Source organism: Fulmarus glacialis, unplaced genomic scaffold, assembly GCF_000690835.1.
Source record: "Fulmarus glacialis isolate BGI_N327 unplaced genomic scaffold, ASM69083v1 scaffold22175, whole genome shotgun sequence".
In the NCBI taxonomy this organism is placed as follows: Eukaryota; Metazoa; Chordata; class Aves; order Procellariiformes; family Procellariidae; genus Fulmarus; species Fulmarus glacialis.
The window spans coordinates 49995-67036 of record NW_009213448.1 but is presented as its reverse complement, the minus strand read 5'-3'; the positions used below and the strand labels follow the sequence as shown (position 1 = coordinate 67036).

The window sequence follows — 17042 nt, the reverse complement described above, 5'->3', positions numbered from 1 at the left end:
AAATAACATCTAGGGTGAATTGTCCATACGGAGTAATGAAGGACAGAATTGTGCTTCTTGTCGTGTAAGGGCAAATGTATGGCACACTGCAAAGTTCATTTACCAGCTTGGACTTGAGGCAACGTGTTTATTGGCCTGGACCCTTGTTTGCTTACTGCTTTCCATGGAGAAAGTGCCTCCTGCTTTGTTCCCAGTTTAGCCTTATTGCCTGACTGTAGAGAAATGTCCATTCTAGCTGTCGTTATCAGGCCCTGGCTATCTATTTCCCTAGGTGGGATCGGGTTTGAGAATTGCGTTTGTGTTTAAGGCTTTTAGTGTTGTCCCCTTCCTCCTTTTGTGAAAAAGGCAAAATATAGAGAAGTTCAGTAACTTCTCATCCATAAACAAATAGGCTGAAAGAGAGAGTAGGTTCCAGCCTCATCGTCCTCAGCGGGTTTGGTGAAAGAGGCTGCAGAGGAGGCGGTGGCAGAGTGCACACTCAATAAGTTTTCATATGACTGTTTGTTATATTGTTAGATTTTAAAATTAGTGATCAAATTAGCTGTTTTATTGTAGTTTTTTTAAAAAACAGATTCTCATTTTCCCTAACAGAAATAAAAATTGCAAAAATGTGTGGGCACCTGCCTCTCAAGACATTCTTTTTCAGTCCAGTAGAGTAATCTTGCTTTAAGGATATTGTTTTAAGGATAACTTGCATATTGACTAAATTTTCTGTAAGCCTTCCTGTGTTTTTATGTGAGGTAATTAAATTTTGTTTTCTGGTGAACTAATTTTTTCTAACTTTTTGCTTTTTAATCTTTTTTTTTTCAGGCTTCCTTAAGCCAGACTTAATATTGATAGAATGAAAAAGTTTAAGAGGAGACTTTCCTTAACCCTGCGTGGAAGCCAGACCATTGATGAATCGCTGTCTGAGCTAGCAGAACAAATGACAATTGAGGAAAATAGCAGCAAAGATAACGGTAAGCATATCTTTCACTTTCCAGAAAATGTAAGAATTTTATCAGGCCCCACTCAAGTGAGTGTTGTTGGGTTTTATTTCAGTTTTCACAATTGCATGGACTTCCTCACTAACCTGTTCTTTTGATTTATCTTACATTTGACTACCCTAGTTCTTTTAACAGGGTCACATGTTGTCACATATTGGTTTACTTTGCTTTGATATTGAACTGTTATACAGCTATTTATCAAAAGCTACCTAAATTGATATTGTGGTGTGCAGCAAGGATCATAGATGCTCTTTCAGTAAATAAACCCGTTATTGTATGAATGTAGTGGGTCTCACATCAACTTCATATGGCTTCAAATTCAATTTTTCTCAAAATCATTATTCGGTAATATGATTGATAGTAGTTGCTTAAGTATTATAAATAAAACTGTTTACCTTATCATTGGTGATGCAGTGCACTAGTCTGAGAATTCTGTCACCTCTTCATGTCTCTGAATAGTACTTCTCTTCAGCAATATGAAGGCAACTGGAAACATTCAGGATAACCAGCTTGTCTCTGTATTCTTACGCAAGTCTTTGGCTGATCCCATAAACGTACTGACTGCTATAAAGTCCACATTAATGATGATACCGCTTTTGAATGCCATCTGCAGTAATAATGACTAGAAGAGATTTTGTTGCTTTTTTCTGTTTCCTGGGCTGCAGCATTTAAGTCATATTTCATCTTCTATGCTGACTAGTGTTATTTCTTGCTCTGCTGACATCTAAAATTTTCTCAAGTATCAAATGATCTGAAATTTATTTTTTTTCTCCCACTTCACACCAATAAATGATTCTGAATTTTTCCATTGAAAACTGACAGGGCTGGGAAATTTGAGCAGAATTAGAGGCAATGGAATTTGCCCTGTAGACTTTTAAAACCCCATCCCAGATCTGTTGCATACCAAGCTTTTGAAAGCTGAATTTACCTTTGACAAAACAAAGCTATTCATATTTTTCATTTTTACCCTTAATCCCTGATATATACATTGCTGTTGTTCTGTCTTCATCATAAGCCATGTCCGATAGTTTGGAAAATGATGTTTATCACAACTTTTGATGTGTTGATACAACAGGTCTACTCTGAAACAATAAATTTAGTATTTTGCACTGATACCTACTAAGTACTTTTTGAGACACTGAGCAGTTGTCCCACATGGTTTCACTTGTATTAGCCTTTGTTACTGATGCGTATTTTGTTCGTACCTGTATATACTTCCGACAGATTGATTTCATTATGCAAATAAATGCTAAGAATATTACTTTCATGCTGGGAAATGAGCGTGAAAAATTGTTATCAGCCTCAGTGAATGTAGTGAACTGGGTGCTTGAATTGATTCAGTTGAAAACTGGATCTGGGAAGAATAAAAAGATTTTACTTTGATCTGGACCATGTTCTGAGTGCCAGCTCAAGGGATAGAGGACACAATAACTTGTTTACAGAAGCATGAGCTTACTCCATCTTAAACCATGTATGAATCTATTGCAGTTTGTAATATTTATCTGCGGACTATCTCAAACAGCAATACTTAGATGTCTTCTGCATGCTTGTCGCCAAACTTAACTTCTCAGTAGATATTTAAAGTGGCAAAAATACAAATCAAGAAAATGTTTCTAATTACAAATTCATTATTTAGCTTTTAGTGTTCCTTTTATTTTGCTTTCCACATTATTTCATTGGCCAAAAGGAAGCTTATATGCTAATGTTGTGCGATACAATACATGTTATGCTTACAACTGCAAAATGTTTTTAATGCCTTAGTAGAGTATCTTTGGATACACCGAAGTGTTGCTGATCCTCTTGAAAGAGGAAGAATAATAAATATAAACTATACTGTTGCTATGCGTAATCTTTAACTCATCATTTTATGTCATTTAAAAAAGTTTTACTGACACTTGCTTCCTTTTTCTGATACTTCTAGAATGCAGATAATAGTATCTGTCCTATCTTTGATCTCGCAGAGATGAACAGGATACTACTTTGTGGATTTTTGTTTTCCTTTGTTTTTCCTTTCCTTTCCAACCCTACTTTTCTTAGAAAGTAGGGTTGGAAAAATGCTTGCCACACCAGCTAGTCCTGCTTTTCTAAAGGAAGCTCTAACTTTCCCACAGATCAAGATATTTTGCAAGGAGTAGTTTTCAGACAGACCGTAGGAATCAGGGTTTGGGCAACAACAGTTGCTGGAAAAAACAGTAAGGAAATGAGTTCTATCTTTTAGTGAAAGACAAGCTTGGTAGAGAACATAGCCTGGAAAAAATCCTTGAGTGGACATTATTTTTAAAAATTGCTTACAGAGGAGTGCTTAAATAAGAAAGGTTTGCCTTGGCGTCTTATAAAATCAGAGTGCTAAGAAGCCTGTACTAACTGTAAATATCCAGCTGGGACACACGAGAGGATGTAGTCTCTTGAAGAATAGTTTATCAAGTGATAGCAGCTTTAAGATCTTGAAAGTGCATCTTTTACTGCGATGGTGGTGATCTCAGAAGGCAGGAGTAACCATCTCCCTAATTTTGCTTTTAAGAAGAATAAACAGCTCCTTTACCCTATGGAACAGAGAAACACAAATGTGCCCAGTTTGCAGGCTTTGTATCTGTTCTTAAAGGAACTTAAAAAGCACAGTCTAGTAAATCAGAGGCAAGCCAATATCTTGATCTACAGAGAATCAAAGTCAGGCGTACAAGCAGTCTTCAGAAAGTGATTCTTCATATGTGGTTTATTTTCGGTCATATTACATCATGAACTTGAGAAATGAGAGTTCAAGGGCGTTGCAACTGTTCTTCTCATGCCAGAAGGCAAGGATAGACTCTGAACACTGAAGGTTTTTACAGCAGAATTTTCTTCCATTTTTGTTGTTCAGCTTTGTTTTGTTTTATTTTTTTCTTCCTAGTGAATCACCCGTCTTGTCTCCTGTCATTCCATTCTGATGGCCATGTTTGCTGAAGGATACAATTTTATACATGCTAGCTTTTTTCCTTCCTGGAAAACAGCTGTGTTACTGGACCTTAGAGGTTGTAGAGGCTACATCCATAGAAAACCACAGGACCTAGGATCCACGCTCATCTGTATCCGATTTTCACATACATGTCCTGTCAAATCGTTATAATAAAGTTCCAGTTTAGCACTGCAATTCCAGATGTAGATCACATGCTCGTAGTACCAGGGACCTTTCCTCATGGTCATCCTTTTGCAATAACCTGTCTTGTTCAGCCCCCTGGCAAATGTTTCCTCTCCCAGAACAATTGCCTCTGATTTCAAATAACTGCTGCTCCAATCCAGAGGCCCACTTTGTTATTAGTTCCAGCTTTGAGTGGGTGGTTTGAAGATCTACTTTTAAAGAACAGTACTCCTGATGCAGAACAAATTGTCCCATTTGCAGTTCACAGACATAAAAATAGATACGTAACTTTTAATTTCTTCGCAGTGCATTGATACCACTGAATCAGCTAACCTTTTGTATGCAATCTCATTTCATACACAGCCTCCTTCATCGCGTGATGTCAGTACAATCTCAGCATGCAGCACTCATCCATCAGCAGCAAAATGAGATTAGCAGTGATCAACCCATATTGTTTGAAGCAGTAGCACAGAGCTATTGCACTGAATGTAGAATAACCAACAGTTTTGCTTTTGCTTTGGGGTTTTTTTGGAACACCATCAAATTATTTAGTGACCAGAAACCTATATATAATTAAATCTGCCTTACAAATTATGTTCATCGTAATTGGCTTCTGAGTGAGGAAGCATCGCAAATCAGATGCATAAACCATAAAAATAGAGGGACCAGTGAAATGCCTAATATACATCTGAAGCCTTATGAACTGTGGACTGTATGAAGTATACTTTGGGCTATTCTCTTATCTGAGTACAGAAGCTTTTCATGGTCTCTGTTTCAACATATAAAACCAGTTAGTTGGATTTGTTGTTTATTTTTCATTCTGTCTCAATTCAAGCACACTAACAATGTGCCGGCTTGCTTTTTTAATTCTAGGTTCTACCTTAATATATGTATCCAGATTAATATTAAAAATACTAAATGGTAATTTGTAGCAGTTGACAACTAAATTTGCTCCTGAAATTTTTACTTGCGAATGACATATTAATGAAATTTGGCTAGAAGTAACATCCAAATCATGCATATTTAAAGCTCAATTAACTGTAAAATTTATGCAAATACTTTAAATACATATGAATATGCTCTCTAATGAAAATGAAAAATGTGGCCATATTGTCTAATATTATAAAACACATTATCACAAGCTTCAAGCATGCTTTTAAGAATAATTACAAGATACGTTCAAAAATATGTCCACAGCTCTTGCATTAATGTGTAAGTAACTTGGAAAGCCATTCTATATTGCCAGGTTTTATTTTTGTATATAGATATATACACACATATATACTAAACCAAAACAAGCGAAGTTCTCATAGAAATGGCTTCATTAATTTCTAGAGTAATATTTATCTCCATTTGGTCTGTTTTAGCTCAGTGATGTGATCATAGGACCCAGTCTCACAAACACTTGCATAATTTTTTTGTAATTTTACAGGTGTGAGTAATAATGGAAGGATCAACTACAGTAAAGTGCGTAAGTGTTTTTTAGGTTTAAGGCCTTAATGGCTAGTTACTACTCTGATAAGAGGAATGAATGTTTATAAAAATTGACACATTGCAATACTGTCTCAGAACATTCAAATGTCTTTGTAGTTGTAGTCATTTCATATCATCTTCAGTACAGCTGAGAAACTCCCATTCCATCTGCTATGTGTGATTCCTTGAGTATAGAAAGAAAACAGTGTGTTGCAACATCTTTTCAGGACAGTATTCTTGAATTGAAAATATGAGCATAGAAATACTTACTGGTAATAAATCAGTACAGTTTCTCTGTTGATACTGGAGCAAAGTATAGATATAAAAGTATGGGGGAGTGGGGGGAAGAAATCCCCAGAAGTGATAGAGCTCATTCTAGAGCTACAGTTTACTGCAAATAACTGGCAGTTGTCACAATTAAATACTGAACCTTGTATTGTCCCTTATACCATACTGATGATGTTTTTATTATAGTCTGTATGTACCCTTCTGTGCTGTGGCATACATCAATTTTTGTTATTACTGTTCAGTATGGTTTCTCCATCCCACGTACACTGCAAAACATAGTGTTCTTTTTTCCCTTCTGTTTTAATTTGCTTCTTCCCACAAAACCTGGAGGCTCTATTCATGTGTGGAAGTGCTTATAAAGCTAAATGAGTATGAAAACACAGTGCTGAAAGCATGCTGCAGAGACCTGTAGTCTTGGGGGGTGGGCGGTGTCCACTCATAAGTGTTTTCCTTCACGAGCAGAATGCAGATTTGGCAGGAGAATGTGGTGCTTAGATGCAGAAGTGGACTCTGTAAATACACCAGATTTCTGCTAGCGTAGGCTCACTGATGGGTATGTAGAGATTTGTTCTCAAATGGCATTCAGATGGACTTGTTAAGCACAGAAAAGTAAAATAGACGTAACTAGCCAACGCCGTTATTTCTGAAAGTAGGGCAAAAAGGAGCCAGATTCTCTGTTTCCTGATTTGGTTGGCAGTGTGGCCTCACGGATGTTTGCGTTGGGAGCTATAGGGTAGTTGTGTGTGGGGAGGCAAGGATGGAGGCCAGGGATACTTGTATCTTGGCTACAGTGCTGGCTCACATTGATTTAAATTTTACCTGAAATAGTGTTGGGAAGGATTTGGTGTAGTACAATGCCTTCTGGAGTTACACTTTTTAAAAGGGAGGTTAGTAACTGGTGGTGTGTCATGCATAACGTGATAGGGGGTATGGGACTACCATGCTTATGTTCCAGCATGGTCAGTGTTCCGATGACCAAAAGTACTGTTTTGAGAATTATCTTTTAAACAATATGAAATACATAAATCTCAAGGGCAGATCTTCGGTTTTGAATATTTTTCATTTGACTCTGATCATCTTTGTTTCAGTACCTAGACTGAAGGCAAAAACTTACTGTATATGAAGTGAACTTTGAAAGGCTTTTTGTAGTGTTTTTTAGATGTCTTGACCTCATTTTTTGCCCTGTGTATTATCTCTTGGTTTTGTAGTTTAAACAGACTCCTTCGAAAAATTTCTGTCCTTTCCGTCCCAAATTAAAAAAGAAAAGGTTTTCAGGACATTACAGCACCATTTTAATCATTGAGGTACTTAATTTCTGGGAGAAACTGAGTTTCTTTAGGTTTCTGTCAGCACATTTCTTCAAACGTGCTACCAATATTTTTTGCCTTGTGTTTTCCAAGTGAAGAACATGTGCTCTGGACATAACTGCTGTACTCAAATGGATTAATTTTGAGCAATGGGGGGAATCCCTTGAGCTTCTGCTAAGTTTTTAATATTGTAATAGTCAATAGTTTGAAGGTTTGATCTTATTATTTAATGAATAAATACAGTTTTAAGTGGTTTTGAGTGGTTGCTCTATTTTTAGAGTGACTTAATGTTTTCCTGGGTATCACATAATGGAGTCCAAGGAAACAACCCCATAAAATAATGTATAAATACACAATATTTTATACAGTGCTCCTCATGTAGCTCCCTGAGAGTACAGATATAGCAAACGTATAGCTGCTTCAGTTATTTAAGTATTTCTTCTATGGGAGCCATCACCTGCAATCAACTAATTTTACTGAGTGGGTCTGACAGCCTTACAGCATTGTAATTAAATATTGTACAGTGCAGCATACCAGCTCTAAGATGTCAGAAATTAACCTGCTTACAATCTAGGATTTCTGAAGAAATAAAGAGCTTCTTGACAACAGCTTCTCCAGGAAAGCAGTTTGTTCCAAATATTTTGTATTGCAAGTCCAAAAAAAAAAAAATCAGTCTTTATTGTCAGTAGATATGTAAAAATTGAGTCATCATTAATAGAGCATACATTCAGATTAAATGAATATGTAGTAGATTATGCCAAAATACGATTAAGCTATGTGACAGTAGCATTTGAGACAGTCGATATAAATAATTTTAAAAGGTTATCGTGATGGATTGCAAGCTTCATGAATGCAGGGCTGTTTAGAGAATGAATATTTAGTTTCACATATGTAGAATTTTGACACTTCCCTATTCTCTTATCAAAATAGAAAAAAAAAAACCAACCTTGGAAGTTTTCTGGAGCAAGGGTGAGTCAAGGTGGGTGGAAAAGAAACTGGGTAGAGTCCTGTCCTATAAAAACCAGTAGCTGATTCTCAGGGTGTTTAGTGAGATTTTGTTATAGTTGAGCCAGTCCAAAGTCAAGTTGCAGCTAGAAGTGGTGAGTGAGGTTCTGCCTCCACCCTTCTGTCAACACCCGCACTCTGCATGCCCTGTGATGATCTAGTTCAAAAACCTAAATCAAAATTACACTTCTTTTTTGCTGGGGGAGGACCTTGAGCCTCCTTTTTGGTAGCAGCAGCGAATTGTGGCAGGCTTGCTGTTGCACGAAAGTTCATCCTTACTTAGAATATGGAGCATGCCTGGGTTCAGTCCCCATTATATACCCAAATCAGAGATCATAAATGCTAGGTCTTCAATATCTGTCTTATTTTGATTAGAAAAAACTCCTCTTTGTATGAACAACTCTTTATTTGTATGGAATTAAAATATATGTATTTATATGGTTTCCATGTCCAGAATGGATAGTGGTTACTGAATAATACATTCTTGCAGACTTACTCAGCTCTATCAGAGATGCTTGATTTAAGGGAAAATGTCACCATGTATGACAGGTGATTTTGATTCTTTATTAAACCTAGCTGAAGCAAATACCATTCCAAAATTTAGGCAGTGAAATCTGAAAACCAGCTTGGTCTTTTTGTCACATAATAGAGATACTCATGGGACATTAAAAAAAAAAGAGGTAGTTGAATATGTGGTATTAGATATTCATAAAATGTGTTTTAAAATGCATTTATGTTCCTAATGAAAACACTTTCTTTAATCCACCAGCTGACTGACGTGTGACAGTATGTCAGTTGCTGAGGCCTTGCATAGAAATGCCAGGCAATTCTACAGGCTCTCTGGAACTCAGATTAAGTAAATGCAGTTAAGTAAATCCAGCGCAGGAAAGCAAGTGGTAGTGTGGCTCTTCATTAAGATAGATGGACAAGGAAAAGAAACATTGGGGATTTATTGAAAAATTGCTTAACTTGGGAGTAATTTCAGGTCAGGATTTGTGGTTAATTTAAATTGCAGTTAAAGGAAAAAGAGGAGACATCTTTATAACCTCATAAAATAGTTGGTTTTTACTAATTCCTCGGACAAGGTTCTTGGTTATATACACTATTGTTCTATTTGGCTCTGGCAGTTCTCATAATTATGAAATAAAAAAATCAGTTCTACTTACGTTCAAGCATAAACTTCTGTCACTTCACAATTGAAAGATTTCAGTGGCTCATTTATTTTCTGTTCTTGTATGTTTGTTAGCGTTGCTGTTGGCATTATTTCAAATTTAGCAAAGCAGTGGTACCTTACTGGGTACTGTATTTTCTTAAAATATATGTGTGTATTCTAAAACAGACCAGCAACATGGTCTGGCAACTCTTACAACATTAGTAAGCCAGGCTGTTGTATTTTCTTTGAATGGTGCTGTTGTAGTTATTTTGCATTATGCCAATAATAACGGAAGTTTGAATGATAGGATGCAAGAAATACAAGAAAATGATCCAAATGAAATAAACCAGCAGCTTAGTGTTTGCCAAACTTGAAAATCAAGTAATACAACAGTGCAGTCACCATGTCGCCCAATTTTAAACCTTGCTGAAGATGCACACTTAACAAGATAACATGGATGTGGCATTAAAAAAAAAAGTGTGTGCGTATATGTGTGTGTGTGTGTTTGTGTGTGTGTATATATATATATAAAAAAAATTTTAAAAAGCAGGACATATTCAAATTTCAAGAATTGTTCAGGGGCATTGAAAAGAAAACCATGTGTTCATCCTGTACTCCAGTATAATATTTCTAAATATTCTCATCCAGAATGTTTCCGTTAACTTTTTTCACATTTAAAGACTAGATTTGCATGATAGCTTAGTAGGTTTCATAAGAAAATTAAGAATTGAGCTGATGTTCCTTGAAAGATGAGTGAAAGATGAAGTGTTTTGTAGCCAAAATAAGAAGATAATACAACAACAACTGACCAAATACAATTTAAAAAAAAACACTGAGAAGTCTCTCTTTCAGCTCGCTTTCCATATTTACAAATTTTATCAGTTTGGAATTACAGATTATAGAGCAGAGCGAGGAAACAGAGCTAGAGATAAATAATTACTAAGGCCCTCGCTGGAATGGTTGTGCCAGCAGGAGCCAACGCGAGTGAACTGCCCAGGTGCTGCAGAAGTCTTGCGCCGTAAAGACGGCTGGAAATCTGCCTGGCTGTTCTCCAGTCTCTGAGGATGACAATTAAGGGCAAGTCTAAGATTAGAGCTCAAAATATAACAGCATTTCCCCAGAGTACTCTACCGGTTTCTAGTTCAGAGACTTCCTGAACTAGGCAAGTCTCTGTGCAGTTAGGAACCCTGAGCAGATTTCTTGTTCAGTCTCCCCTTGAGTCTTGTAAGATGTAGTTCTAATATCCTGTGGTGAGGAGTTTCCACAGACTGCATGGTGTGAAGAACCGCTTCCGTGCCCCGTAGGCAACCTGTCACGGCTGGCTTTTTCAGTGACCCTCACTCTTGTGCTGGAGGAGCTGGGGGGTGCAGCTGGTTCCTAGGTGCCCTCTTCAGCCCTCCTGCAAGTCTGTGGGTTGTATCACACCTTCTGCAGTTTTAATCTGTTTGAGAGAGGAAGACTAGGACTGTGCATGATAGTCAAAATGCAATAGATCCATACACTTGCATAGTGGCATAGTGTTTTCTGGTGTTTTCCCTCCCCTCTTAATTTCTATCATTCATTTTGGCTGCGGCTGAATATTAAACGATGAAAACACCTACCTTGCTTCCGGAAACACCTCCATCATGTCAGCTAAGCCTTTGAGTGGTACTGAGTTATATTTACCAAGTACAGTGACACTAACAGTAAGGAATGTTAGTGAGTTTTATATAGGGAAACATTTTTTTTAAAGACAAACCAAACATATAATCACAGAGATAAAATTATAAGAAGCAGGTTATAGATGTATGTAGTAAGGGCATTTAACTTTCACAGTTCTGACTCATCTTATTCAAGACCAGGCAGTTGCGCTAAATTCACACCTTAAAAACTGCAGCATTACCCTTTAAATTTAGTGATTCAACGTATTAATAATCCTGCAAAAAAATGAATTTTTTATGTGAATGAAGTGAAATTGTAACTTTGGAAGAAGTACGTAGGAATCTTCGGACAGAGGGAGTTAAATACTTTTTCAAAAGCATTTTCTTTAAATCTTGTATCTCATAAATGCACAAAAATAAAAATAAGCAATCTTGTAAATTCATTTCCAGCAAGAGTTTGCTTGATCATTTTCAATATTTGTTCCAGCTCTCAGCTGTTACTGCCACAGTCACAGGGAGGAGGCAGCACACAATGCAGAATTCATGTGAACATGTCTTTAAAAGTTTCTTGCATACAACAATGCAAACTTACCTGTATATACAAAAATACTTTTCCAGACCATAAGTATTTACCATTGTAAAAAGAGAATGCCATATTATCCTTCCTTTTTGTAAATTAATGTGTACTATGTTTTTAAAAAACACTGTAATCAAGTACTATTAACACTTCTCTTAGTCACAAGTATACTAGTAATCTGAGAGTTTTTGTAACCTTCGTTTCATTGTCTGTCGGTAGCTATGCCTGTCCTACTACATGACCTAAATTATTATTGCTAAATTTTATAATGGGCTCCATAATTTAGAACAGTACTTACGACAGTGCAGGAAGGTAATAGTTGCCTATGATAACAAAAGTTATTTCTGTATAATTGGATCTTATTATATTAATGATTTGTCTTTCATTTTTATATACATTTTCTGTTTGCTTATTAATTTTATGTGTTATCCTTATAATTGAGCTGAAGTTACTTGTATGTTAAGATAGTTTAGGAATTTTGTTCTAAACTGTAAAATATGGGCAAATCTACCAATGCCATGAGGAAGACAAATTTTTAAAATAATCATCTCTGTTCATTGCACTGTCATGTTAGTAATGAACATAAAACTCAATCTCTACTTAGTCATTCAGTGTATTCATAAACTCTGGCCTTTTTTACATGCTACTCAGTTCATGGAGATAGATTAATTTTAGCATGAGTAGACAAAAGCCATAACATACAAGGGAAATTACCGACTGTGTGCTCTGTGAATGCAGCTGTAGTCCACATACGTGCATACACATGGCTGAGGCGATGTGCTGTCACACTCACAAGAAGAGTTTTGCTTCCAGCCGTACGGCCCTGTCCCTTCCCTGTGCTGCCTTTGGTGCTTCTCCGACTTTGTTGAGATGTGTCCTGGCATCTTCAGTTTCTCATTAGGATGAGAAAAGTAATGTTTACTTTGATGCAGAATTTGCATTTTTGTGTGTGAGACAATAATCTTGCCATGGGAGATACAGTTTAGTTACCAAGCATAAGTCTGTCTCAGCACTTTGCTCAGGGTTTAAGTTACCCTCCAAAGGGTAAAGCTATTGACACTAGTGGCAGAGCTAAGAAATATTTGAGTGATTTTTAGCAGTACGTTTCCATGCTAACAAAAAAAAAAAAGAGAACTTTCTTCCTAGGTTTATTATTAGGGCTTTAAAACAAAACAAAAAAGTGAGGGACTTCTGCTTTGCTTGGTGTAGGAGGGCTTGTTCAAAGGGAGGAGAGTTTTGTTTCCCAGAAAAAATACCTCTTTGAGTTGGCTCTCTTTCTTCATAAAAATTTAGTTTTAGAAACAATTAAAATGAAGTAGAATTACATGCTTACTATATAGTATTTATTGCTTATATAAGGAATACAAATGAAGTAGTAACTTTAAAATTATGCAAACTAGCCACTAAATCCCACCAAGCATCATGGTTAGAACCGGTGATGACAGAACAAACTATGTACTCATCAGGTATTTGGATTTTCAGCATTACCCTTCATTTGTTCAGCACTGTGTGTAAACTCAGTGTGAGGTTTTTAGTCTAGAAACTAGATCAAATTCAAACCAAAGATTAGTAAGAAAGTTGGAAAGCAGAAAGCAAATTTTAATACCTAGAAAGTAAAAGCAGTAGTTGTGCTGTATGTGAACCTGTATTTCCTGTCATGCAGAAGTAGTAATAGGTTCTATTCAAAAATTGCTGCTGAAGAATCTGCTATCTGCTGCCTGCTGCCCTAGGATAAGTCTGCTGGTGAAGGCACACAACAAGGAAGCTGATATCACCCTTAAATTAAAAGGGATGATGCAAGGTATTAGAAACAGAAATAAGGATTTGGGACAGAGATGTGCAGAGTTTTGAAGGTGAAGACACTGACTGTACTTCATGAACATATACATGGATGTATGGTGTATTTTTCCTCACGTTCACCCACTTTGAAGCTGTGTTTATGAAGGATGCTAATTGAAAGATGCAGGCAGGTTTGTTACAGTGCTGGCGTGTCCTTTCACATTCTGTTTTCTACCTGAAGCATTTTCTTTTTTTTGACTTTTTTTTTTCTGCAGCAGCTGAGTAAAAGTGATTTTTTTTATCTTACTGTACTATTCATGTTTATATGCAAAAATTCCTTGCATAATTATTTTTTAAAGTCACTGGCCTGTCTTTGGGTAATTCTATCTGTGTTCTTCTGTCTCTTTGCTTCAGACCAATCATCATAATATATCCAAAAGGTACACGTGGGGAGGGAGGGGGTTCCCTTCAGGATCCTTTTTTCCTTAGGTTATTAGGTATTTGTTGCTGTTATTTTCCTTCACCGTTGAAATTCTGCTTTCCATAAAATAAGTTCTCCTAGCTATATTCTTCTTATTATCTTATTTTGGAAGGGAAAGCAAGATTTTGGGGTCCCTGCATGTGAGAATATAAGTCAGGGTGATGAAATAGCATCCCAGATTGCTCCCTGTCCCAGTAGGCGTAGTGAGCTCTGAGCTGATCCCGGCTGCGTTACGCCCTGGGAGCAGGGGCTCCAGAAATGCCTCGGGAGGTGCCACTCTCCATGCAGCAGCACTGACGCTGCGGTTGCTCAATGTGTAGCTGCTGCCTTTTCTGTCTTCCGAATAATACCAAACAACACATATCTGTCATGGTAATAAGAATCAAATGATGGAAAAATAAAATTACTTGAATCTGAAGTGTTCTTTGGGCACGTGTTCTGGTCTTTTTCCTAGTATGGGGACAGTGCTTGTATGTAGCTGCCTGGTGACTCTTACCTCTGGGTATGTTTTCTGTAGTGACAGTATTTCTTCTTTTATTTCTTGTATGGGTGACTTCATCGGTGGTTCTGATAAGTCCAGTTTTGTGACAAACAATGCAAGCTGACTTCTGTTTTGCTTCTTGTTGGGGTAAAAAAGCCTCTGCGTTTAGAGTTAGATTGCTTCCAGTACCACAGCAATCCTTGAGTGCTAGTCCATGTGTGCAGAGTCAGGTTGCTGAGAGAACACGAACGCTTAATTTCTGTGCACATTTGTGTATCAGATTTTAAAATCTCTAATGTTTCATCTTTTTTAGAAAGTGTTTATGAATAATAATAAGTAAAAAAATTACAGTCCTGGTTTTGAGTCTAAGTACAATGAACTGTTTGAGACACAGTCCAATAGAAAGCCAAAATAACTCATTGAATACTTAATTATTCTGATATCCTTTAAGATAATAACCTTAATTATGGCATGACAGCTCTGGTGGGTATAGACAGGTACGTTTCCTTCTAAAGACTTCCAGTAGTGATGCCTCGGTACTAGTGACCCTTAAGAATTTTGAAAGGGAGAATATTTCCAAAGGCTTGCTGTTGAATTTGCTCATCATGTGAGTTGATCTAACAGCTGGTCTGTTTAAATTACAGTAGAGATGAAACATTGTGCAATAAGACAGATCATTAATTCAGAAGAAAAAAAAATATATTAAAAGCTACTTTCTGGTTTTATTCACATTTTTAGACTGTATATTCAGGTCATTTACTGATCCAGCAACAGAATTTAATAAAATGAAATTTGGGTAATATTTAATGCCATGTTTTGTATTAATTTGTTAATAGACCAATGGCAGTAGTGTGATGGTCTACTGTTAGTATGAAAGAAAATCTTACCGGAGTGGTGATTTCCTGTCTAGTAACTGTTTTTTTCTTTTTTCTTTTTTTTTCTTCTGGCATGTTCCTGACACTCCTACTTGCTTGTGGGAATGAATATTTTGATCCTTGTGAAATGTAGAGCCTATTGTGAAGAATGGCAGGCCTCCAACGTCTCACAGCATGCACTCATTTCTCCACCAATACACAGGATCTTTCAAGAAGCCCCCTTTACGGAGACCACATAGCGTCATAGGGGGCAGCCTCGGCTCTTTCATGGCAATGCCCAGAAATGGGAGCAGATTAGGTAATTTACTACATTGTTTGTTTAAGTTCATTTTTCTGTGAAGAATAATGTCTGTATTGATTCTTGGCAAGAGATACGGTTTTCTAATGCTTTAATAAATCTCTGGGAATATAGTAGTCTTTTTCTAGGGTTGTTAGAGAAATTTGTTTTTAAGGTACTGAATGTCTCTGAAGATTTTCAGGAAGAAAGCAATTACAAGAACACACAGAAGTCACCCATGAATTTTTGACAAATTGCAAAGTTACAGAAGTTAAAAATACTCTTTCTTAATACTTTGCAAGAAACACGTGTTCATCTCAGTGAAGCATTGGTGAGAACTACAATAAATTGGATATGATAAAAACAGAGGATAATCATCCTATATGTGGAATTTAAAAAGAACTGGTATATTGCTTAGACTTTCCATTATTATAAGAAAAACATTGCTTTTTTCAGTGATAAATTAAGGCCACTCGCCTATAATTATCTTTTTGTTGTCCTCGCGAGCTATATTTGTGATTCTGTGGGGCAAATAAGTTACGAAATTTTTTTTTCTTCACCTTCAAGTAATTTGTCATGTTGCTGCCTCCAGTCACCGTTAATGTTTTACCCTGCTTTTATGTTATTTTAAATTATGCTTAATTAATTGATACTAGAAAATGAGAGCAAGTCACAGTTTAATTAGAATTTTATGAATTTTTCAATATTCTGCCCTCCTTTAGAAGTGTGTGATAAACTGATCTCCTTCAAGATTAAGCTATGAGTCTTCAAGATAGTACTTAAACCACTTGTATCCTCCTCTGCTGCAATATCACTCATCATGTTCAAAACCTTGCCTTTTTACTGTTTGTGCTACCATTCAAACTGAAAAAAGAATTCTGTCCTCTTGAATGGGCTTTGGCACCTGTTACCACGGAAGACGACAGGTTTTGGTGTGCACATTTTGACTACTGTATCAACTCCTGATTTCACTCAAGTCCTATGCACTTTATTTTTTTTCTTTTTTGCCTAGCCAAGCTTTGCTTAAGTTGCCAAGAATCTAGCAGGAGGACAAAGTTTAAAAAAAAAAAATTGTGTACTTAAAGAAATCTCTGATTAGGAATATTTAGTCTTTTATGGATTATTTGTCAAATCGGATGTATATAAACTGTGTACAGGAACTGCAGAGGCGTATACTTCTGTACTCTTGTTCTTGTGTATTGCCTTTAAAAACATTCAATAGCATTTTTAAATGTAAATTTACCAATAAGTTAGTCCCCTTCAAAATTTCACTATGAAATTCAAATCAGCTTTGCAAAAAGAAAGGTCATAAACAGTTTTTTGGTTTTTTTTAATTGATTTTCCAGATTTCTCAAAGCTTTATTTTTCACCTGAGAAAACCACCAATATATAAGTATTGCAGAAGAATGCCATTAAGTTTTCTTTTTCTCAGATGATCAAGTTTCATAGGTGATCAAGTGTTTAAATAGCACTCACAATTTTAATATGTTAGTCTGCAGGAAGTAAATAGCTACAGATTCCTGTAGAATTTGTAATTGCATTGAAGTAGTATGGAATAGATCTTCTGACTGTATGCATGCATATGTTAAACATCTCTCTTTGCTT

General features: G+C 36.4%; 1 protein-coding gene across 4 annotated transcripts in view; it reads left to right on the top strand.

The window, feature by feature from the left end:
* The first annotated feature begins 810 nt into the window (after positions 1-810).
* The window catches only part of CDK17 (cyclin-dependent kinase 17), a 57000-nt gene continuing 40768 nt past the window's right edge, over positions 811-17042 (top strand). Inside the window, exons 1-3 of one of the 4 annotated variants that reach the window (XM_009578181.1) lie at positions 842-959; positions 5534-5572; positions 15294-15458. In XM_009578181.1, coding sequence (XP_009576476.1) covers positions 842-959; positions 5534-5572; positions 15294-15458 — 322 coding nt within the window. Of the gene's footprint in view, positions 960-5533; positions 5573-15293; positions 15459-17042 lie in introns of all 4 variants that reach the window. The other 3 variants (XM_009578182.1, XM_009578183.1, XM_009578184.1) reach the window with 3 other exon arrangements.